The 23556-nt window shown below is 37.6% G+C and overlaps 1 protein-coding gene across 3 annotated transcripts; it reads right to left on the reverse strand.

Moving 5' to 3' along the window:
• Positions 1-106: 106 nt before the first annotated feature.
• Positions 107-23065, reverse strand: itgb1a (integrin, beta 1a). 3 transcript variants are annotated; one of them, XM_088401775.1, is made up of 17 exons: positions 22754-23065; positions 9655-9715; positions 9199-9284; positions 8749-8968; positions 7623-7793; positions 7298-7536; positions 6999-7154; positions 6802-6897; positions 5920-6009; positions 5153-5293; positions 4754-4956; positions 4448-4686; positions 4142-4364; positions 2715-2950; positions 2403-2569; positions 1431-1741; positions 107-1250 (listed from the first exon to the last, which is right to left on the reverse strand). In XM_088401775.1, exons 2-16 carry the CDS (start codon positions 9713-9715, stop codon positions 1664-1666), a joined length of 2406 nt encoding a protein of 801 aa, XP_088257901.1. In that variant the 5' UTR covers positions 22754-23065; the 3' UTR covers positions 107-1250; positions 1431-1663. The 3 variants fall into 3 exon arrangements, with proteins under 3 accessions (XP_088257901.1, XP_088257899.1, XP_088257900.1); XM_088401773.1 differs by lacking the exon at positions 1431-1741; XM_088401774.1 differs by lacking the exons at positions 1431-1741; positions 22754-23065 and adding an exon at positions 10084-10101.
• Positions 23066-23556: the final 491 nt, after the last annotated feature.

Raw genomic sequence — 23556 nt, forward strand, 5'->3', positions numbered from 1 at the left:
ATATATATATATATATATACACACACACACACACACACACACACTGTACAGTATACAGTATTACTTTTCCCTGATGCTTGGGATAAAGTAACAAAAGAACATCAACAGTGTTTTGCAGGTTTATTTAATAAATAAGTCATTACAGCATTGGGAGAGAACATGGCGATTGAAATAAAAGGCACTTTTCAAACAATACTGTAAAGGCGTGTATGTGGTGCTTCTGAGGCAATTAAGGTGAATGATGCTAAAATACTTTTGCAAAACAAAAACAGAGTACGACTGAGAATCAACTTCCCAACATTGCGTGCGTGGCAAAAAAAAAAAAAAAAAAAAGATAGGACCTGAGCATAAATAAGCCATTCTTATTGGTAAATTAGATGTATTAAAATTGTTGTCTTTTATAAAAGAAAAGAAATCATTTGACTCAACATGGCCATCATGTTATATTTATACAAGTGGTATACAGTCCATTTGTGATATTTTTGTGCATATCAACTGCACAAAAGACAGTTGATATTAAACGTTGCTATTGTGGTGTAATTCCTGCAAAGTATTAAAAACTCATGAGTGCAATACAACTTCATTATTTCTGATCTGCAGTCCAAACTACATTTACAAATATACCTTGACCTTTGCAGCATGAAAACCTTATCAAAAAGCTAAAGAAATAAATCGCTATTGCATTTGTTTGTCAAGATATACACATAACGTGGGATGCTGCTATGGCTGATGATTCATGTAAATATCAAAACACCTCTGGTCTTGTCACATAAGAAAGACACCACAGACGAACAGTCAGTGCAGAAAGACACACGAGGGGGTGGAGAACAAGCTGGGAGATTAGCACAAATTGCACAATATTTATGAAACTGAACATTTCTAAGGCATAAATTACTATTCATGACATTCACCTTCAGCTGGTAAAACAAGTGAAATGATATGCCCGCACCAGACCTTTGGCAGGATGGAAAAACAACTTAAAATTCATAAAATGTCAAGAAATATGAATTTGAAAAGTATATACACATAATGTACATCTAAAATACAACAAAAGCATATAAATATGTGTTAGTAAAAATACAGACGCATGTGCAAGGTAATGACGAAGCGACAATGGGAAACAACATAATCCTCCTCAGAAGCCAACTCTTCAGCAAATTTTGAAGGTGTCAAAATCTTGTTCATCATTTGCCCTCATATTTGGGATTGACCACAGTCGTAACAGCACTTTTGTAGATAGGATTTTCACCCTGGAAATTAAACAAAAGAGTCTTATAATTCATTCTAATAATACAAATCATATTTTTATAGTAAATTCCTAATCACACAATGTACTTGGTTACCATTCTTTTTAGTAGTAATTTAGAGCGCACTCAAACAAAATCACGGCATGCCTTTGAGATTGTTGACACCTCTTTAAACATACTTACCAGAAATCGTCTTTTTGTAATTGTAGTCAGAATTGACACTCGATCCTCATATCGTGCATATCACCGCACACTCATGCACTTGCTTTGTCACTATTATATTCCTCCTTCCCATGTAAGCTCATGTATTATTTACAGTTTTGCAAACAGAGAGACAAAAGAAGATACTGAGAGACAGTGTACACACAAACGACCCATGCAGGAAAATTAAAGTGGAAATGTGGAAGAATACGAACTTAAAGGACAGCAGCTCTACGTCCATAGTTTGGATTCTGGAACTGATTGATAGGACTCTTGTATATGGGGTTGTCTTGCTACAGACAGAAAATGAGGACACAGAAAGATTTCAAAAGAGAGAAAAAAGAATAGGACTTCTAAACAGACTAAGGAAAGGCAAGAATGAAGACCAAAAAAGACGTGCATAACACAAAAGGGTTCAGAGTGAAAGTGAATACGAATCTCACCACAAGGTAGAGGCAAAGAGACACGAGTCCTAAATTTAAGATTTTATCGACTGTACCACTAGGTGGCGCCTGATTACACCCTATTAGGTCGTGCTGCACTCCTGTCATATTGATGTTGGCCGATGACTGTACAGCAGGCAGGAAGTCGAGAAAGGAGGAGGCGCAGACACTCCCCGGAAAAAGGTTCGGGTATGCTCCGAGTGCATAACATTCCCTAAAAAGTCCATGGAGCCTCCAACATTTTCCGTTTTATTTTGAGTACTGTTCAAAGGCAACATATCGGATCTGTTACTCCAGATGAGACTTTGGAAAAAGAAAGTGAGCAATATTCACAGTCTGCAACACTCATCTGCTGCTCAGAATAACACGTGCTCTTCACAAATAATTTTACTGTTTAGAGGCCAACAGTACATCACAGACTCTCCACATCTGTTTTATTTGTGGATCAATAATGACTCAATGGCCTGTAATATTCACTAAAGCATCCCGTCAATAGCCCACAGAGCCTCACCGTATCCCATTTGGCATTCATTTTCTCCTTCTCAAATTTGGCAAACTCTCTTCTGTCATGGATGATTGTCAGCAGCTTCCAGATGAGCAGCAGAGCTAAACCAATCAAGACAATGCCAGCAACTACACCCACCACAATGGGGATGATGTGAGGACCAGCAGGACAGTCTGAAATGCAGTACATAGCATAAGGTGAGAATGAACTGGAAAGGTATTTTGCAATCCAAATGCAATCCACACTTTTGATTCTCTGTCAAAAAGAAAAAAAAATACACACGACCACATCCTAGCTGATGTTTGGCTTTTATCTTACCCAGAGTTTCAACCACATGGACCTCCTTTTCTGTGTTGTTGTTGACAGCGTAGGTGTAGTAGAACCAGCAGTCGTTGGCATCCCTCTCTTTGCAGTGCATCACGGGGTAAGAGGCGTCATTAGGCTGAGGCAGCTTATCCCTGTCCTTCACTTTGATTAAGTTGAAATAGCTGCAGTCTCGCTCACAGGTTTCCTTCATCTCGCCTGTGCCAAATGCCCGACACTGTACGCACTCCCTGAAGGTGACACACAAGTGATGAGCAATATGGGGACTGTTTGAAATTTTTCAACTTCTTCAAATCATCAGCCACAAAATACTTCAGACTTTGAGATCTCATAGCGCAAAATTAGGCTTGTTGGTGCTTATTCCAGCAGTAGGTAGGTGGAGGACACCCTAAACTGGTTGCCAACCAATTTCAGGGCATACAGTGACCAATAATCATTCACACACCCGATAACACCTAAGGACAATTTAGAGTGTCCGATAAACCTGCCATGCATGTTTTTGGAGAGTGGGAGGAAGCTAGAGTGTCTGCAGAGAACCCACGCAGGCTCAGGGAGAACATGCAAACTCCACAAAGGGAGGCCGGAGCGAGCTGGCTTTAAACTCGGGACTCTGAACTGTGAGACGGGCTAATCTGTAAAAAATACATTTTTGGGTAAATATGTATTTTAAGTAAATACATAAAGTAGATAGATCATTTAGCTTTGGTCATTTGAAAAGTAGCTTGCATGTTGAGAGCCCTATCTATGTAATCATACAAGCCAAATAGATGACGTGTGGGGGGACGAAATGCGTGACTGAAACAAATTAACAAACACATTGGCTATATTGTTTGAACTGTGACACAAAAGAAAACTTTCTGATTACTCAAAAGTGTCGCTCAACTGAAAATGAACAGAATGTTACAAACCACCAAATGATGTCTCTCTATGGCAACAATTTTCAGATGAAGATATGAGTACACCTGTGGTTGTGTGATATTTTAGACATAAGATTTCTGCAGACACCTATTTTATAAAATTTAATGTATTGCTTTGTAATGCCTTTGCAGGAACAGTGCAGGTTTCTCTTCAAATTAAGAGCAAATCAATTGGAAAATGAAGCAATTTATGACTACTAATTTATGACACAAATGCGAATGATCATTAGTGAGTCATTTTTTCCAGCAGATAGCCAGAAATAAAACTGATGCTCATACACAATCTATCGTCGGAATGGAAGACACCAAGAGATATCACTAGAAGTGTAGTTACAATGTTATTAAAAATAAGATACAAGTAGCAGATTTGTTATCATCCGAAACTGGAGTACTTGGCCCAAAAAAAATCCCTCCATGGAGGCCGCATCTTAAAAAAAAGATCGAAAACAACATGCGTATGAAAGAATGTTCTCCAATGACTTTTTTCTGAAACGTTGCACTTACTTATGTTCCGTGCACACTCCTGGACATGTAGGACATGTTTCACAAGTGGGACCCTGGAATTTGGGGTCAGTGCACTTACAAGTGCCACATTCACATGTCCCTCTGCCGTTGCAAATCTGCTTGTTGCTAGCAAGGCATGTGCTGGTATCCAGGGAACAATCACAGGCGCTCCCAGTCCACATGCTGTCACAGATGCACACTCTGCAGTCACAACGTCCATGCCCTAAGGAATAAAACCAACACAAAACAAGATACTTAATATTGTCTCAGAGTGAGTGAATGAAATTTTCTCGAGCGTATGCTCACCTCCGCACAGTTTGTTTTCCGAGCGATCGCAGTTAAAGTTGTCGCATTCGCAATACTGCCCACTATACCGCTCCTCTGGATTGTCTCTCTTCTTGCACTCGCATGTCCCGCACACGCAGTCGCCATTGTTGCTGCAGATGTCCGTGCCGTTGTCTTTGCGGCAGGTGCGATCCATGTCCTCTGTTGCCACATCATTGCTACTGCATTCACATTGTTTGCCGACACGTCCCTCATAACACCTGGGAGGTAGTCGCAAAGGATGAGTGGTTTTATGCATTTGAGAAGTTTTTCTATATGCATACTTACTTGCAGGCTCCACATTCATAGGTCCCATTCCCAAAGTGGCAGGCATCGCTGTTGGCGACGCCTTCTTTACTGCATTCACACTCGCAGATAAAGTGGAGGGTAATCTCCACTTCTTCTGTGAATCCCAGAGGCTTTATCTTGATTGTCTCTGGCTTGCCTTGCTTTGGACAGCCCTTAGATGTCACACTAATGGTAAATGTGACCTTAGAAAAACAACAATTCATTTATGTTACAGGGAGCAGCGCATGGCAGGGCTTCAGTAAACAGTATTTACTTGCTATGGAAAGAACAACTCATTAAAAATAGTTAGAGGTCACATTATTTGTGATAAATCCGGTGGATTATTCTTAAAGTAATAATCATAAACAGGTTCTACATTTTCCAAATTTCATTCCTCACCTCATCGCCAATTGAAATATTGGAGCATTTTCTTCCATTTTCACCCTCAGTAATTAATCCATTCTTACAGCGGGATGTGTAAGCAATGGTTACTCCCTCTGGAAGCTTGCTATTCTCCAAAATGACCTCAGATGAGAGTGACTGTCAAACAAAGAAGAGATAATAACATAGATGTAGATTTTTTCCCCCTGCAATGGAAAGTCATCTGGTCGTTTTGTTTAGACAGTAGGCTGTAAAAATGACTTAGCTAGTATTAGGAGAGTAAGTTAAACATCTTTTTTTTCCAGAATACAATCTTCAATTATTACTTCATATGAACAACAATTTTAATTTACATCTTTGAATGATAGCTTGTGAGAACTTATGCGCTTCTAAAATTTCTAAGTATGCACCACCTAAAGGAGAAGTCAACCCAATGTTTTCTTCAACAGAATATGTTTTATGCGCACACACTAGTCTTAACATAGCATTCTTGTTAATATTACACGTGCTGAATATGGACTACGCAGCAAATTTGATCAGTTTTATTCCATTTCAGAGGCTGGTCAGTTTCCCAGTTGCTGTTGACTAAAAATTACATCAAATTTGCTCAGGGCTAAGGTAACAACAAAAATCATCTTAACTGAATTTGGTCATTAGAAATTCACAAGGTGAGATGTAAATTTAGGAAAACTATTTAAAAAAAAAGTTGACTTTCTGTTTAAATTAAGGCCTTAAATTGGATGATGTTACATTCATACTTTCGGCTGTCATTACATTATACTTACATTATAGGCATCTATAATGAGGTTGATAACATTGCTTGAGTTGGCAGACAGTGTTCCCACCGCAGACTTTGGTATTAGATTTTTCAGCTCCTGGGGACACAATAGAAAGTCACATTTTAGTGTTTGTTTGTAGTGTTTTGTAAATCTGTTAAACTGAGTTTAGTCGCAGGTTTAGGGTACTTTCCAATTTAAAAAAAAAGGTTCAAATAAAGTAATGCTTGAATATTGCAAAGCGTAAACAGCATACCACAATAGTATTTGGAGCAACAAAAAAAAGTATGCAAAGACCAACTTGACATATGGCTCCATTGCTTGGAGCACCACCTAGTGGGTGAATAGTTGATGTAATTTTTGTGCTTAAATACACTTCTTAATTTAGGAGTAAGCAAGCCCTTGTTAAAGACAATATTAACACATGGAGATTTCCAAAATAAAGAAAAGAACTTCACTAAAACCATTATTATCTGTATTAAATGAGAACATAATCAGTCACAACAAAGAATCTATAGTGACTTAGTTTTATTTTGGATGAAATGTCCTCAGTCTGCTCCTTAAAAAGAAAAGGATGACGAAGACGAGGACCAGGAAGTTATTGACCTCATTAGTAACTAACAGCTCTTAAATGGAAATCGCTAGCACGTTAATGCTAAACCAAAAAAAATTTGATTATTTGATGGAATAATTGATAAGATAATCGATTTTAAAAAGAATAGATTGTGGCTTCACTAAAATTTTGTTCATGTAACAAAAAACAATGATTATGCATAGGTATAAAGTAAATGTATTAAGATTATAAATTTCACTAAAAACAATGTCCTGTGAGATGTTAAACAGTATTTCGGAATGAAAGGACGTACAATAATTAAGAAATAAAAAACTAACTTGGTAAACAGGCTGAAACTCCTCTGTGACAGCAAATATGGTTTGAATGTTGTTGTCACTCAGCTTCTGAACCAGGTGAGCAATCGAGGGATAGTCCTGAAATCAAGAAAAGAAAAATAATAATGATAATAATAAGAATAAGAAAAACAATGACAAAACAGACAATTTTTCCAAAATGAAAAAACTTGTATGCTCACATAGTAGTGGCTCATGGTGTACGAATTGTTCTCCAAATGGCATTTTCCATCATTAGGCAGTACAATGCCACCTAGTTTTCCATCTCCAGCAAAGTGGAAGCCAGCGTCAGTGGAAAACACCAGAAGGCGAGTTACATTCCTCCAACCAATCTGCTCCTAAGCACAGGAAAATACATACATTGTCAAATACATTCAGTTTTAATGATACAATCCGCATGAGCCAAAATGACGAAGCTCTCATAAAATAGGCCTGCACATTCAGTAAACAGCTACCAGTAAGATATGTTTTTAGCACATACCCCACACACAGCCACTTGCATGATGGCATCGAAGCCACCCTCAGGAGAGTCCAGGTTTCCGGAAATATGCTGCTGGCCCACCAGAGTATTGAACCGTTTGCCATCACTGGTCAGTTTTAGGACGTTCTTGTAGCTGAATGGGCTGGTGCAGTTCTGGTCACCGGTGCAAGGGTTCAACAATTTTGCCGGGGTGGTACTGATGTATGGCATAACAGTCTTCTCCACGAAAGAACCAAAGCCTATGACAAGCGTTTAAAGTAAACACAGGAATGATATGGTTAATGATGAACCCGAAATTTGGTAAACTGTGAATTAAATTCTGTACCTATCCTGAAGTCAGATGTGATCTTTGACATTTCTAGCATTAAACTGGTTCCCAGGTTTTTTACATTCTCCAGATCGTCTTTCATTGAGTAAGAAAGGTCCATCAAGTAATACAGGTCGATGGGATAATCTTCCGCGCGCTTGAACTTCAGGTTGAAAGACTGGGGCTCACCTATGCACACACAATCACATGTTGTAGTCATAAGTCATAAGACAAATCTGTGTTGTTATTCATTTGACCCACCTTTATTCATTATCATTATTAATTAAATCCAAAAAGTTGGGTTACATTAATAATCCAAAAATGTACAGAAGAACCAATTTATTTTTTTTTTGGAATATTAATTTGACCCAATATTTTGGGGGTTATCCCAAATTATTGTGTCAGTCCCATTTTGACACAGTTTGATTTTTTTTCCTCCATTTGACCCTCTAAAAACGTTTTTAAATTAGCCAAAAAGCTGGGTTGAATCTATAACTCAAACACAATTTAGATAAAACAAAATTAATTAGATCCAAATGAATGCCACAAAATGTTGGGTCAGGGCGTTATGAATCTAATTTGGGTCATTTTTATTTTTGAAATAAGTTCATTTGACGAGACATTTTATTCATTTATCTTAACAAGAAGGGTTAAATGAATGAACCAAACATATCCTGAACAAAAAAGTATTTTGGATTATTATTTATTTTATTTATTTTTTTGCAATATATACATAAAATAAACCAAAATGTTAGGTTAGATGAAAAACTAAAATATGGGGTCAGTCCCTTTTATACAGATTTTCGATCATTTTTCACCCAACTATTTTTATTCATTTGATACAACTTTCTATTCATTTAATCACCCAATTAGGTTAGATAAGGTCTTTTTTTAATGCCCCAAAGGTTTGGTTTTAAAAAAACAAAAACAAACATGAGACATGTTTTGTAAAAAGGGCCCTAATTTTGGATTGTTTTGTCCATTTGACACAACCTTTTGGGTTATTCCCAAAAAGTTGGGTTAAAAGAATAACTAAAAAAGTTGGGCAAGTCTCCTTTGGATCCAAGGCAGGTCATTTTTGACTGTTTTTAGAGGGTTTAAAAACCGGCAGAGAATTTTTTTTAAAAAGATGACAATTTTTCACCTGATCTGAGGGTGAGACTGAGCTTCTGAGGTTGGATCTGGGTGATTTCTTCTGGCTTTAGTTTCTCCGCTCCCTTTTTGCGGTTGGTCACCATTTTGTTCCTGAGGATCCTCTTTTCTCCACGAGGGTTCTCTATCAGCCTATCTCTACAACCTCTGCTCTTTAGAGACTGTAGCTCATCACATCGTGTAGACACAGTCTCACCTTGTTTTAGGAAGTCCTGAAATCACCAGTTATTATAATCAGAAATTAAAAACGCATTCAATTGCTTGTTATATTTGACCTAATGATTTGAAAATCATAAATGTTAGATGTTATGTCCATACTAAAAAATGAAGGCATGAGGTTGTATTACTCTTTTAGAATATGAAAAAAACAAAACAACTATTTGGCAGCAAGCAGCTTGACATAATTTATGATCCAAGTGCTACTTAGGGCATCGATTCCTACCGGGTCTGTGCACCAGCCACATTTTGCTCCAGCCTGGATGCACTCTCCACAATATCTGGCATTTGCACTGATGCACTCATTCCCCTCTGGATGAAAAAGAAAAAGAAAAGAAGAGGATGCAGTGTCAGAGAGTGCAGCTGAGCCCCTGCAAAGTAAGCAGCGCTGTAAATCCCCATGTTTACACATCAGTTCATCTGGAACACTGTGGCTTTATGGTAATTGGAGACAGGATTGGAATATCCAGTCACTATTATTCTCTCCATGATGCTGAGGTGGACCTACAGCGCTAGTCAATGACATCATCAGGATATAGTGGCTACCTCTTTTTCTCGAAAGGATTTAGTCATTACAATGATTAATACAGTTGCATTGCAAGCTTACGTCATTGATACTGAATATACAAGTGACAGTTTAGTCATATTTATATCAATCAGCTGTAAGAGAGATCAAATTTACCTTTTTGAGCATTGCAGAAGACTCCTAACAATGCAGATATCAAAAGCAGCTTCAAGTCCATCTGAAATAATAAGGGAACATGTATTATTCTTTTTTGTGCGTGCTTACTCATAATTTTTTTTACAAAATAAAATAACAGAATCACACAGAGGAGCTAGACTGTAAATGGTTGTGGTTTAACCGGTAGTAGTAAATTATCTTGCATATGTGTGTACGCGCATGTGGGGGTTGCTTGGCTATTCTTAGTCCGTCGCAGGGCAAGAGGCAGCTAATTCAGTTCAGACACACAAACATGTATGGGAATAATCATATGCGCGCACAGACTCACAAACACACAGAGCATGGACTCCAGTCCGCTTTTTCCCACAATTGCTTTTACTGTAAATAGCATACGCTCCCTAGAGTCCTTCGCTCGCAATGCATATTGACCTCTCAGCTGTGTGCAGGTCCTCTGGCCGGCTAAATCGATTCATCCTTTCTTGCTCTTAATATGACCCTCATGACATTGATGAAACAGGACTGCCCTTCACAGCTGAAAAGGGAAGATCTAATCAGGCAAGAGCTTAAACATTTTAACTTTTTTAAAAGAGTGCCATCAAATAATATTTTGTGATCATAAAAGGGAAGATCTAGTCAGGCAAGAGCTTAAACATTTTACCTTTTTTAAAAGAGTGCCATCAATGAATATTTTGTGATCATAGTTTCTGCATATTTGATTAGAAACCTAATTCCACTCCAAGAGGCACGCTTAATAAATAAAAAAAAATCATTCATGTTAACACTGTTAAATAAAGTAAGGAACAGATTCAAAAGTGGTTAAAAACTAAGGATATATCATTTGAAAATTGCCCACATATTTCAGGAAGTATCTGTCAATAAAGCTTGAGTTTTGTTTCTTTCTGGTTTATTTTGCAGAGAAGAATACCAGTAATGGTAAAAATTAAAGTATGGTGATAACTACTGTATAGAACAGAAAATTTGATTTGCAATTTGACAGCAGTTCTGCAGCAATGACGTTTAAAATTTGTGCTTGAGAGATATAGATTTTTTGTTTTTTGTACTTTTTCTGGGCCAATGCTGAAATTTGGCATAAAATAATGCCGGTCACAGATTAACACCATGACAGAAACAGTGCACATTTCTTTTCAAATTTAAAAACAAAGTAATTAGAACATGCATAAGCTTTTTGATCAATTGTGTTATAATGACTCCTTTGCAAAATATTGACTATATTTCATTAAGTCATGTATGCACATTGTCATTTGTGATGCAATTTTCTAGCAGGGGAGCCAGCAGTTAAACAAATGACGTTAGATGATGTTATTTTCTGGCGCTGCCGAACATAATTTTCTTAGCAATACCACAAAAAATGTAATTCCAAAGACTGATTAATCAGACACATATGGCACAGCACTGCCAATCAAAAAAATGTGCACTGGTTTAAAATGTACTTGGTTTAAAAGTATTCCAATGTTACTTTGAAAAACAATTGCAAATCACTGATTTAGAATACTGTCCATGTAAATTTGTTCCACAATAATATGGTTCCAAATATCAAATACACAGATTAGGACTAGGCAATAAATGGAATGAATTTGGAATGAAAATGGTAGTAACGTTTACAGTAGTTGCAAACAACTTAACTCATTCAGTGCCATCCGTTTTTTTGACTCTTTTTTTAACCTACGACGTGAAAATAAATAAGTAAATAAATAAATAAAAAATCTATTATTGAATGCCTGGACTCATGAAAGAGATGTAAAAATACATATTTGGGATTGAATGAGTTAGTCGTGCCATTTACTGTAAACAAGATATGCACAAGTGATGAGATGAAGCTAATTTTACGTTAAAGCTGATTTAAAAACAGTATTCATGACCATTATCCAAATAGCTTCCACAGTATTTATTTTTAATTTTTAATAAGTCAAACCTTTAAATTCATGTGTTGGGTTAATTACTTCATTTAAAAAAAATCGAAATCTTCCAGAAGGACAGATGAAAATTGAGGTTTCATTTTTATGTCCATATTGTCTAGCCCTACTATATACATAACAGTCTGAGGTATGAGGGAGAATTTTAAGTCCGATTTACTTTCTCCAGTAAGTCTTTTCTTGGCTTGCTCTCTGCCTTACTCCAGTTTTCTTTAGAACATTCCTTCGTGCAGCTGCAAAGCTTCAAAGGCCTCTGACACATCACTAGTGTCTGCCTTTGAAGCTGAAGGTGAATCTCAAAAGCGTATATAAAATTGTGTTGTTTTCCTTTATTTTTAAGCTCCTGGAAATCTTACATGGAGAGAAAAGTATCAATTAGAGTTATATAATAGTCTGGATATTCATCCATAGCTCGCCACAAGAATGCAAAGAGTTTAGATAGCCTATGTTGTGATGTCAGATTTTTCTTGGCTAGAATAAGCCACCAAACTTTGTGCGAGGGCCAGATAATGCTTGAAAATAAACCTTGCCATACCAAATACTCTATGGACATGAACACTTCGAAACACTTTTATTTTGAAGTTTTTCCTGGAAGCATGTCCAAACGACAGTGACTATTTCTGCACAATCTTGTTCCTCCCTCCTGGAGTGAGTCGCGAGTTGCAACTCCGGTTGCGAACAGCAGAACATTGTGATGAAATCATACTTAATCGCCAATTTGGGGCACTAAAATATGACTTAATCTCAATGAGTTTTTATTGCAGTGCTCCAGTTTCAAGTGTTTAGCGCAGTGTCAAGCATTAAATAGCCACCAGCTAGCAGCGCTTGGGTGCTCCTGAGAGCAGTCGAATTACGTTTTAATGGCAGTTTAAGAGCCATAAATTGAAACTGCACACTTCATAACATGGTTGCTGTTGCTACTGATCACTATTGAACATGTAGACCAGTGCTTCTCAATTATATTTTGCCAAGCCCCTCCTAGGAAAAGAAAACTTTTCGCCCCCCGCCACCCTTCCACACACACACTCGATGCACTGCCTATAAATAAGATTATTGTTTAAAGAAACCTTATACAGTAAGTATACCTAAACCTGCATCCTTTTAAACATTAACAAAAGAAAAATGCAATATAAATCATCAACAACAGTTGATGATTTCTTACAGTGTTTAAACAGGTTACAGCTTAGTCTAAAACAGAACCAAATAAACAAGTGCATTAAAGTGCCTGACACTAAAGAGAAAATGATGAAAATTCTTATTTTATCTCAAACAAACTTTACGTGGCATATATACACACACACACATATGTATATATATATATATATATATATATATATATATATATATATATATATATATATATATATATATATATATATACGAACGCAAGCTTGTTGTTTTTTTGTTTGTTTTTTTGCAGTCTTCTCAATTAAAAAAAAAAAAAAAAGTGAAAACTGGAACATTTTATACTGGGCATTGTTTTCCCAATTTTGCCCAAATCTCATTTTAGCTCGTTCTCATGGACTCAGTCTCATGGGATTTATGTCTCATCCCATCCCGACAATTTATCTCATGCTGTAATACGACACACACACACACATGCACCCCCCAGTGACTGGTATCGGAGGCTAATCTGGTTGCTGTAGACAAACCGTCGACGTGTATGTGTCTTTATAATCAGACGTCGGTGCGCACAGTCACACTGCAGGCACTGAGGGAATGCATCACTTAACACCCCACGTTGAACGTCAGCACTTCCTTTACCGCACTGTAAGGGAATGCAGTCTTTTATGGAGCCTCTATGAATAGCCAAAGACTGCCAGTGGTCCAAAACGCTAGTAATAAGTTGTTACATCAAACTCTAATTAAAGAGTCCTGCCTGCAGTATTGCATTTGGAAAGCTCATGGAAATTCTCATAGCAATGACTTTCAGGAGTTTGACGTTTACAATCTGGCTTATGTTTTTACACATATGTAAATTAGATTTCTCATTTTATTTTTCTTTTGAAGTGAAATACTCCAAAATGGAATGTGAAGAATGTGGAAGAGTGTAATAGAATTTCCAATGTGGAGAAATAGCTACTGGAGAAAAAAAAAAAGGTTGTCCTTTGCTAGATTTGTTTTTAGGAGCAAAGCAGAAAGTCAATTGTAACTGGGTTACACTGACAATAACAAAACTGAAAAATACAAAAGAGTACAGTGTCTACTCTTTATTGTATTGTTTTTAAACTGTCTTGGTTATTGTATGTCTACATTGTACTCCCATTGACAGCACTTTCTATGCAATGGTGGTTGTTTTAAAATTCTCTGTAAATTAAGCTGAGTGGAGTTGAGTTCAGTAACAAATCTGCCCATGGAGATATCCATGCGTCAGGTGATTAAATCGGCCAATTATGGCCCTTCAAACGTCCAAACAATTGGTCATATGTTGGTCAATTTTCACCAGTTATTTTAACTCTTTACTAGGGCTGTGAATTTTTTTTTTTTTTTTATTATTCTATTGATAATTCCATAGCTTATTCAAATAATTGGACATAATTTTTATTTAACATGAACATTTATTACAAACCAAATTTCCTTATTGGTATTTATTTGGTATTATTAATTGATTAAGAAACAATTAATGCTGCACTCAACAACATTTTATAAACGGTTTCAGGATCAGTGCAGTTATTTTTTTTCTGAATTAAAAACAGATGTTTGCAAATGTTTTCTTTAAAAAGCATAAACTTAGATTTGGTGATACCTGCAGAAACCCAGTTAAAACCTCATTCACCTCCTTTGAAGAACCACTGCAATTACTATGTGAAAATTTGTCCAAAACTCAAATGACGCTTGCATGTTGCCTCTTTCGGAATGACAAAGAAAAATCCAAAATGTAACTTCAAATCTAAGCATAGGAGTCCTTCACCACACCCAAGTTCTTATTAGATCCTTTTTTTAACAATTCTAATTATATATAGCCTGTTAAAATACAAGCACATTTAAAACATGGATGCGTTCAGATGTTTGAACCAAGAGAATGTTCGCCATTTTTAAAGCTCCCAGCCACTATAACAAACATTCAAAAATGAGTGACAAATTTACAAAATCACATTTCTCAGATGCAAAAGATTCACATTGTTAGATATGAGAGTGAAGCAAAGTGGCAAATTCAGATCATATTTGCCAAGGTAATGACATATTGTAATTCAGCCAAAGGAAGACTAACGTTTAACATTCTACTGGACTAAAACAGCCTTTAACATGTACTTTTAAGACGAAGCGGGATGTTCGTGAAGAAGAAAGCGCAAAGTCAGCAGAGGCAAGCTAAAAGTCTGTGGGATCCTTTCTTTTGGCATGGAATCAGCGTCTTTGCCTCAGAGGGAATATGCGCCGCCTTTTCCTGTTTTTCCTTCTTTTCCATTCCTCCTTAGCATGTCAGGGGAAGAACAGATACTCTAAGTGCAGGAAAGCCCTGACTTTTTCTTAAAAAGAGCACTGTGAGCTTGAGCTGCCAACACGTTGAGGTCCTGAGCTACTTAGCTGGCACTATGGCACTGCTGGTCATTATTCATGGTGAATTTGCTCTCTTAAGTGCTTAAGTTTAAAGAGTAAATTCACTAATGTGTAGTCTGATTGTGCATGACTGTTTTTTTTTTTTTTAATTAATTATGCCACTTATTATTCAAAAGCCATTTGTTGGAAGTATACTTTATGGATGCATTGGTCGAAAATGTGCTATCAGAATGGTTGCTGTTTTGTATGAAAATAAACTCTCATACACCAAAACAGAGCAGCAAAAACAGTAACATACTTTGAGGGTTTCCATCATGCTTTCAGTCTCTCCAGAGTTGTCTCTGGCATATTTTGGGCATTCCACACTCCCCCTCTTCTTTCCTTTCTCTCCCGCTTTACCAGCATCGCAATCCACCGCTCACTTGTCCAATATGAGCCAAACCAAACCAAAACAGTGATGAGGGGGAAAATGTTGGCACGTTGACGTTACAAGGCTTCCGACGGAGCTGAAACAACCTCTACTGGTGTCTCTGTCCATCCCCCATCCCCCATTTGTTATCATCAGAAGGATCCTCTCATGGAGGACAAAAGCAATGAATCAGCTTGTCCTTTGAGACCATGAAAGAGAATTTGTTTCTCAATGTGTCCTCACTCGCTGGCCCCCCTAGCTCATAAAAAGAGGCCCTGTGTGATAAGTAATACTAATGATGCAGATGTTGGTGCCTTTAATCTTGAGGTGCTTCTTTTTTTTCTAGCACATTGAAATGAGCAATTGCGTCACAGCGGATACAAAACGCATTAACAGCCATAGGCAAAATGATTGAAGGCTAGCCTGAAGTGCTACCAGGTTACATGTACAGTAATTTTTTCTAAGGAAATGTGTGATGAAAAAGTGGGGAAATATCTGCAACTGGGCTAGAAATTGTGAACCAGAGGAAGGCATGTCATTCAATTAGTCTTGCCTCCTCGGTCGGTGAGTCCTTTCTATTAAATTTTGAAATTAACATAAATTTCCAGTAATAAGTTTTAGTTATAAAAGAAAACTCGGAAACTAGACTTGAAAAGTAGTCACCTTGGTCATAACCTTACATGAAAATAGCTATGAAGTGCATATCCCTATGTGACTAAGGTGACTACTTTCTGAGTCTAGTTTTTAAGTGTAGGTTGCAGTCTAGTTTCATGAAGGTCCAGTTTTGTTGTCGTTTTTTTTAGATATTACAACACTAACATAATATTTTCTAGAGATATCTGTTTATTTAAGATTTGAATAAAAAGGAATGCCTGGTGGAAACTAATTTGTTCCTTGATGTATTATTAGTTCCCATGCTGTTGCTATGCCCCTTTAGTGTGCTTTTTATGTGATATAAGATTGATGTCTGAAAGTATTTAAGCTCTAGGTTTTCAGTGACATGTTGACAGAACATTTAGCTGTCCCAAGCAACAAAGTTGTCTTTCTTCCGGTGCTAGTTTTTAAGGTCCATTATTACAGGTTTAGATTTCCAGGTCTGGTGTTTCAGGTCTACAGTAGTTATGTTCTTTTATTTTGAATATAAACACATTTATTTATCCAATTCCGTGTCCTGTCTGCTTCTGAATACAAATCATGCTCCCCTCAAGACAACCAGCTTGTTATTTTTCCATATTTTAAGATACTTGTCAGCAGGGAGTTGAGAGAGTCACATTGGAAGCATGCGTCATAATTTTACTTGCGCGTAAGCTGTTTTCAACAATAACATTGTAATGCAGGGTTTGTTTTCATTTAAAGAGCTGTAAAAATGTGTTGTTCCTTTTATAGTTTATTTTGAGCTGCAGCAGATAGTTAGTTAGATAGATAGTTAGTTGGATTAGTCACAAAAAAGTATATAATTTCAACATTTTACAGAATTTACCTCAGCTACTGCTCAAAGCAGTCCATTTGATCACAAAATAAGACTTTTGCTGAATGTCAGTGAGTAGCATCAAGACCTTGTTGCTGATTTTTAAAGTTCAGCTCTGCATTTTACACAAAACACTCAGCCACTTAAGGTGGCCTGAAGCCAAACAACATTCCGCTTGTATGTGACAAAAGTCTAAAGATACACTCCCATGCAGGCATACGGACTTGAAATGCATTACTTTTTACGATAAGGCAATCTTCTTGTCTTGGGTTCTTTTCAACAGTCGATACTTGCTGATATTAAATAAAGCTGACACTAAAGGCTATTTGTTCACAAGTTCGACAAAAACAATTGAGGCTTGTGTGCAGCCTTGGGATCATGGCCAAGTCCATATCACTATTCACAGCTACATCCCAAGGATGAAAATAGCTGTGCCGTGCGGGAAAGATATTTTTGACTCATCCTTCCCACCTGGCATCTGCAATCACTCCAAAAGGTAGAGCATCACACACGATACTCCACTGCACCCAGGCTTCACCCAAAGAACATGCATGAACATATTTTAAAGGGGTTACATAAGCACACTCTCAAATGTGGTTAGATCTATTTTAATTTTGGAATAAAGGGCACAAAAACCCAAATAAATTCATGAAATAGTCAAGAAGAACATCAGGCAGCTATAAAATTAAGAATGCGTGCATTACTAAGTACTGCAGCACTAATTCATTGCATCGGATTTTTTTTTTTAAGCATGTAATTTTAATGGACAATAGTTTGTCTTTGCGTGCCCTGCAATTGGCTGGGCAACCAGTACAGGGTACTGTCCGAAGATGGCTGGGATAGGCACAAGAAAGCCAGTGACCCAAGTGAGGATAAGCAGCTAGAGAAAATGGATGGATGGATGTTTACTGAAGGCAGAGGTGAGCAGAAGCGTAACCTTTATTCCTCACCAGCAGCCACCAAGGAATGGGCACAAGGTGAACATTTCTAGTTAGCCCTTTTACAGCTAAGTCATTTCCAGCAGATAACAACTACATATCAAAGTGAGGAAAACATGGTTGTTGTGAAGATGTTTGGGTTGATTTCTGTCCTCATCTGCCTCAAATGTGCTGCTTTGGCGAGCTTACACTCCAAGCTGTCATCACGAGAGTCTGACTATGGAAGATTTACAGCAGAACAGCTCTGCTATCATGAAGAAAAGATAAGTTCTAGATAGGTTCCTGTGCATGTTCCTGCCACCTGGCAAGTGAGTGCCCTGAGCTTCTGCAGTCAAAGGCCAATTGTGAGCCCATAGCTTAACAAGGAGGAGTCTCTAAACACTAAAACCTCCACAAACCACACTGTCTTTGTTAAGCTGGCGCTTCCTCTGCTGAAATACAGGAAATTCTACTAAATCACACAGGAAGCCTGTATTATGTTGCCGGAGAAGCAGCAACGGCTGACCCCCACAGCCACCCTTCCCCCGAAACGGCATGATTACATGACATGCTATATGTTTAATGCATAGAAGAGAATGAGGGAGAAGCCTAAGAAATTGTTTTTACAGTTTTAAATGCAGTTAAAAAAAAAAAAAGTGATCCTTCCACACAGATAGGTATTTATTTTCTGGGCTTCTGGACAAGAATTGCACCTCCTTCCTGAGAGAAAAACCATTGAGATAAAAAAATGACGGCATGTCTACGGCGTCAGACAAAAACAGCTGTGAAGTATTAATCGACAGACCTTGCCAGATTTAGACCTTTTCACCAGAGCTACTGGTCCCAGCAGCCTTTGCACTGCTTCTGTTGGGATACTAACTTTATCTACTCTAAATAGCTGTACAGTATACGCGTGTGTATTTTAAATGGAATCTAACGCATGCTGAGCACAAACAGACACTGTACAAGACACAAGCTAACCGACAGTAGCCAAGACGTCATAAAGACCTACTACAGTACTGCGCAAAGTGTGCGCGTGCTCTGTTTGCCTTAATACAAGCAGCACTGTCAAAGTTTAGTGTTAATTCTTATCTGAAGAGATCCAGCTGTGGCCACCTTTGCATGAATGTGCAGAACCTGCCAAAGTAATGACAAACAGATGTATTTCAGTATGCCCCTGGTTTGACACGAAAACGAGAAGGCCTCTATTTCCGCTACCACTAGACAGTGAGAATTCATGTCAAGTTTAATTATTAGGTTTTATCGGTAGGTAAAAGACTTACCACTGATCTATGAAATGTGCTAGTGTGTATCTAATTGTAACTCAATGGGCATTGCCGAAAGTTGAGTGTCAAAAAGATCCATTCACAAAGATAGAGGACACTGTTGGCATTGTTTAGGTCACTTCTTCCAGCCAACATATGAAAATAACAATGCCTCTCTTTTCCCTCGAAACATCATGTTTCTATGACAAATTTAACAAGAGGGTTTACTTCAATGGCTCTAGAAGGAATGCAGTTGAGTGAAGTCATAACCTATATTCAAACAGTTTAGTTTTTATTAATTTTTCAGTCAGAACACATATAATAATGTTTTTTGACATGTTTGTTTCATCATCAGATGTATTATTAAATGATACAGTAAAATACATTTGTTTCAATATGCTTTAGCTCAGGCAGGAAGAAAAAAGTCGACCAAGTCGGGTCAGTCACTTTTAAAAATAGGTTGACAAATAATATCTGCCTTGAAGCTCCTTGAACTAAGCTTGTTTCACCGTTTACTACATTGACCTCTCTTCCAGATGTACACAGGTTTGCAATGGAGGCAAGGGAGAAAGATGTCCCTTAAAAACAGGGGATAAAACAATTGGGATTATTTCCATCCTCTTAAAAATTGGTGGAAAAGGTATACCACACATATGCAAAAAAGATCTTGACATACATTGCTTGTCTTAGCTTGGCCACCTAGTGGCCAAAAGGCTGATGCTATTTGTGTGCTTTAGTAGTTAGCAAGTTTTTAGCAAGTTTTCATTAAAGACAGTATTGGAAAATGGAGATTCCGTTAAAAAAAGGAAAGAACTTCCCAAAAAATATTAGGGCTTTATTAGCCAAGAAGATAATCTGTCACTACAAAAAAATTAATGACTCAGTTTCAGGGGTTGAAATTTTAGCCAGTAGGGAAACGTCAAGCATGAAACGTGCTCGGTCCACTTGTCAAGATAAATAAGACGAAGAAGAAAAAAGAAAGTTCGTCACCTCATAGTAACTAACAGGCAACATTAGTTTTAAGTTTACTCATGTAATAATGTTGAAGCATCACCTATACGGGATTTTAACGCTTGTGCAGCATTTTAATAATTTTGGGTCATTATTTTTCACATCATTCTCACAGCTAAAAGGGATGAAAGGGGTCAAAGCAATGTAGGTATATAAGGTATTTGTGAACTAAATGGTAGTTGAGGTTGACAAATTTGTTGTCAAATTCTGGTATTTTCCATGTTACCCTGTATAGCATGCACCAATACTGTGACAACAATGTCAAAACTATAGCAAAACAGAATGAATCTAATCTCTTGTAAACACTATAGTTAGTTCTATATTTGTTACGTGTTTAGTGTGTTTCAGATTTCCCACATTGTGAGCAGTCAGTGAATGCCTCGCCAGTGAAACGTTGAATGTGCTGCTTTTTAAATTGGAAATAATGCCGTAACAATTTCAGCAAACACGAGCTGTTGTTAGCTGCAACAGGCACGATGCTAACAGCGATCTGACGTCCGACTCCTCGTGATCACCCCATTATAAAGGATGACGGTAATTAATGGAAGTAAGAATATATAAAAATGCACATCTGTGCATCAAAACTCGGCTCATGTGGCTGACAGATCAATCTGTCGAAACCTATACTTTTGGCTTCATTTTGGGGGAAAAAAAGTCCATCTCATATTTGTTGATTTACTGTAAAACTGCAGAATCATTTCTTCAAGTGTCAACAAAATCAGAATATTGGTAACTTTTGCCAACGCTCTTTTCTGGTTTCTATTTTTGTTAGTTTAAAGTTGCTTAAAGATAGGAAAGATCTAATATGACATGCCTAAAAGGTTATAATGGCTTCTTCTTTACAAACGTCAGAAATGATGGATGCGTTATGTCGTACCCTTATTACTTTATGGTGCTAACACTCTTAGACAATCTCTATTTATTAATAAAATGTGAGTCTTGAAAACTAAATAAACATTCCGCTTCCCTCTTGCAAACCAGTCAGTCTGTGACAATAAACAAATTCTGATACTATTTTTTTCCTACCAACATAACACATTTAGCTTTGTTTTCACAGGAGACCCTTGCAAGCAGGTCAGCTTTCACTACTCCTTGGTGGGTCTTGAAGGCTGTTTTTAGAAGCAGGCGCCACCACCCAAAAGACTAAATGTGGCTGGTAAAAAATACGGAGAAGCCTAAAGTGTTGGTTAAATGGAGCTCGAGAGGAGGCGCGTGAAACCAATACCAAAGACACACCCCGCAATCTAACTGCAAAAGTACTTTAAGATGAATGGACTGGAAGCTATGACACATCACTAAAATCTTGAGCCAATCCTTTCTTCTTGATTTTGCATTTCCGTATGGCTTGAAAGTGTAAAGAAGGCTGTGCTTGTTGGTCAAGCATGTGATTCACTCTAATGCATAACTGTTCTCCTGGGATTATCAGTCGGAGACTAGCTTTCACTTCAGTAGTAGTAGACAGGGGTGTCGTACGCATTCGGCACTTCTGCTGCAGATAAAAGAAACGGCCACATTCATCTCATGGGTACAAGTTCACGCATTAGGTGAATGCCACACACGAGAGCTGTCACATGTCCGCAAGAAGAGGGTGGGTGTGGCTTTGTGTGTGTAGGCCTCGTAAATCAGGTTGGAGTCTGGAACCCGTCATGGCAGCTGTTCCCTGGGAACTTGAGGTCACATCCATTTAGCTGACGGCATAACCTTCTTTTACGCTGGACACATCCCCTTATGTCCTATCCTCTCCCTCAATTAACCTTCCTTACTGTCACTCCGCACTCACACATTTGTCATTCTTCCATTCCCAGACGTTCTCTCTGCCCTTCCTCTCACATCCCGCCTCCATTTCCTTGATTAAACTGGCTGCGTAGTCAGCGACTGTTTATAAGGCCTTCATCCTCCGGTTCTCCTTCATGCGGAGAGCCAATGAATGTGCAGTCTGTCATTAAGCAGGAAGGTCTGGTTATTGTCCAGAATATCCCTCTCAGATATGTAAACAAGCAGAAGCAAGACAATAATAGTACACCACATATCACCTCAATTGTAATGATATGATCTATTTCATCTGCTTTTGGATGGGGTAGCCTCTCCCTGCTGTGAAGTGACCCCTATATTTATAACATTTAAAATAGTGATGAACAAACGAAGCTTCATGAAGCACTTGTGATTTTTTTGTACTCCTCTAGATGGCACTCTTGGTTCAAAGAAGCATGTTTAATATAATATATTTCCACTGCACTAATGTCAATGTTTAAACCAAGAGAACCATCTAGAGGAGTAAAACAATAATACAGGTGCTTCATGAAGATTCATTTCCCCAACACTACACTTTCATTTATGAGCATCCACAAGTGCAGCACTCAACTGTTGCATCTCCACTGATTGGTTGGCTATTTTACAGTTAAAATCCTGTTGATTCGAAACAAACAAAAAAAACAAGATGAAATTCTTTGTATTGTTCACTTTTAACACTGTATAAACAGTATTATGGCAATATGAAAATCCAGTGTTAACGTAACACGAGTAAAATAAAAATAAGGTATATGAGATTTGTCTCCTCATAAACCGAGATTATAGGAGGGGGAAGTTTGGTTGTTTACCTTTGCGCTGAAGTGGTATTTCCGAATATAACGGTCCTCTCCAAAGATGATCCGCCTCAGCAGCGGCGGTGTTACTCACCGCCCCCGCTGGCACCGGACCTTTCCTCCACCAAAACAAAGAACAAAAAATTTTTCAAAAAAAGAGATGAAAACCGTCACAGCAGATTTGCACTGATTCTTATTCAAACAAGATAAGAGTATTGCCAATTTGAAGGGAAACATAAACTGGAGAAAAAAAATATTCCGGGACTGCCAGCTTTTTCGTAATGCAACAAGCAGCGAGGCTGACACGAAGCGCTCCTCTCTCCAGTCCAAAACCACACTGCTCTTGGAATGACAGACGTGAATCGACAATGTTTTAAGATATTCTACTTCCTAATGTACTATCAAAATAAAACTACAAATTGTTGTTTTCAAATAATTATTTTTTTCGTTTTACTTCACCAAAAAAATCAACAAAAAAGTATAAAGATAAAACATTTTAACATTTATAACAATTTTGTTGGTTACATTTTCGATCTTTACATTTTTACATATATTAAGTTTTATTTTTTAATACATGGCCAACAAGACTGATATTCCGGTTTAGACATTTTTTACTTTCAACATCCAGTCGGTGCGCTTCTACGTCAGGCACTACTGAGCGGTTTATCATCATCCATGCATGGAAAGCTTTTGAAATTGATACCCATTGATGCCAAAGGCCCCCGGGATTAAACAATGTGTCATCGCTGACAAGAAAATACAATATCTGTAGTTAACCAATTTAGTCACTGTGTTCGTATTGTATGCTTTATTCACTT

This window comes from Hippichthys cyanospilos, chromosome 19 (genome assembly GCF_059441005.1).
Source record: "Hippichthys cyanospilos isolate Australia breed blue-spotted pipefish chromosome 19, RoL_Hcya_1.0, whole genome shotgun sequence".
Classification (NCBI taxonomy): Eukaryota; Metazoa; Chordata; class Actinopteri; order Syngnathiformes; family Syngnathidae; genus Hippichthys; species Hippichthys cyanospilos.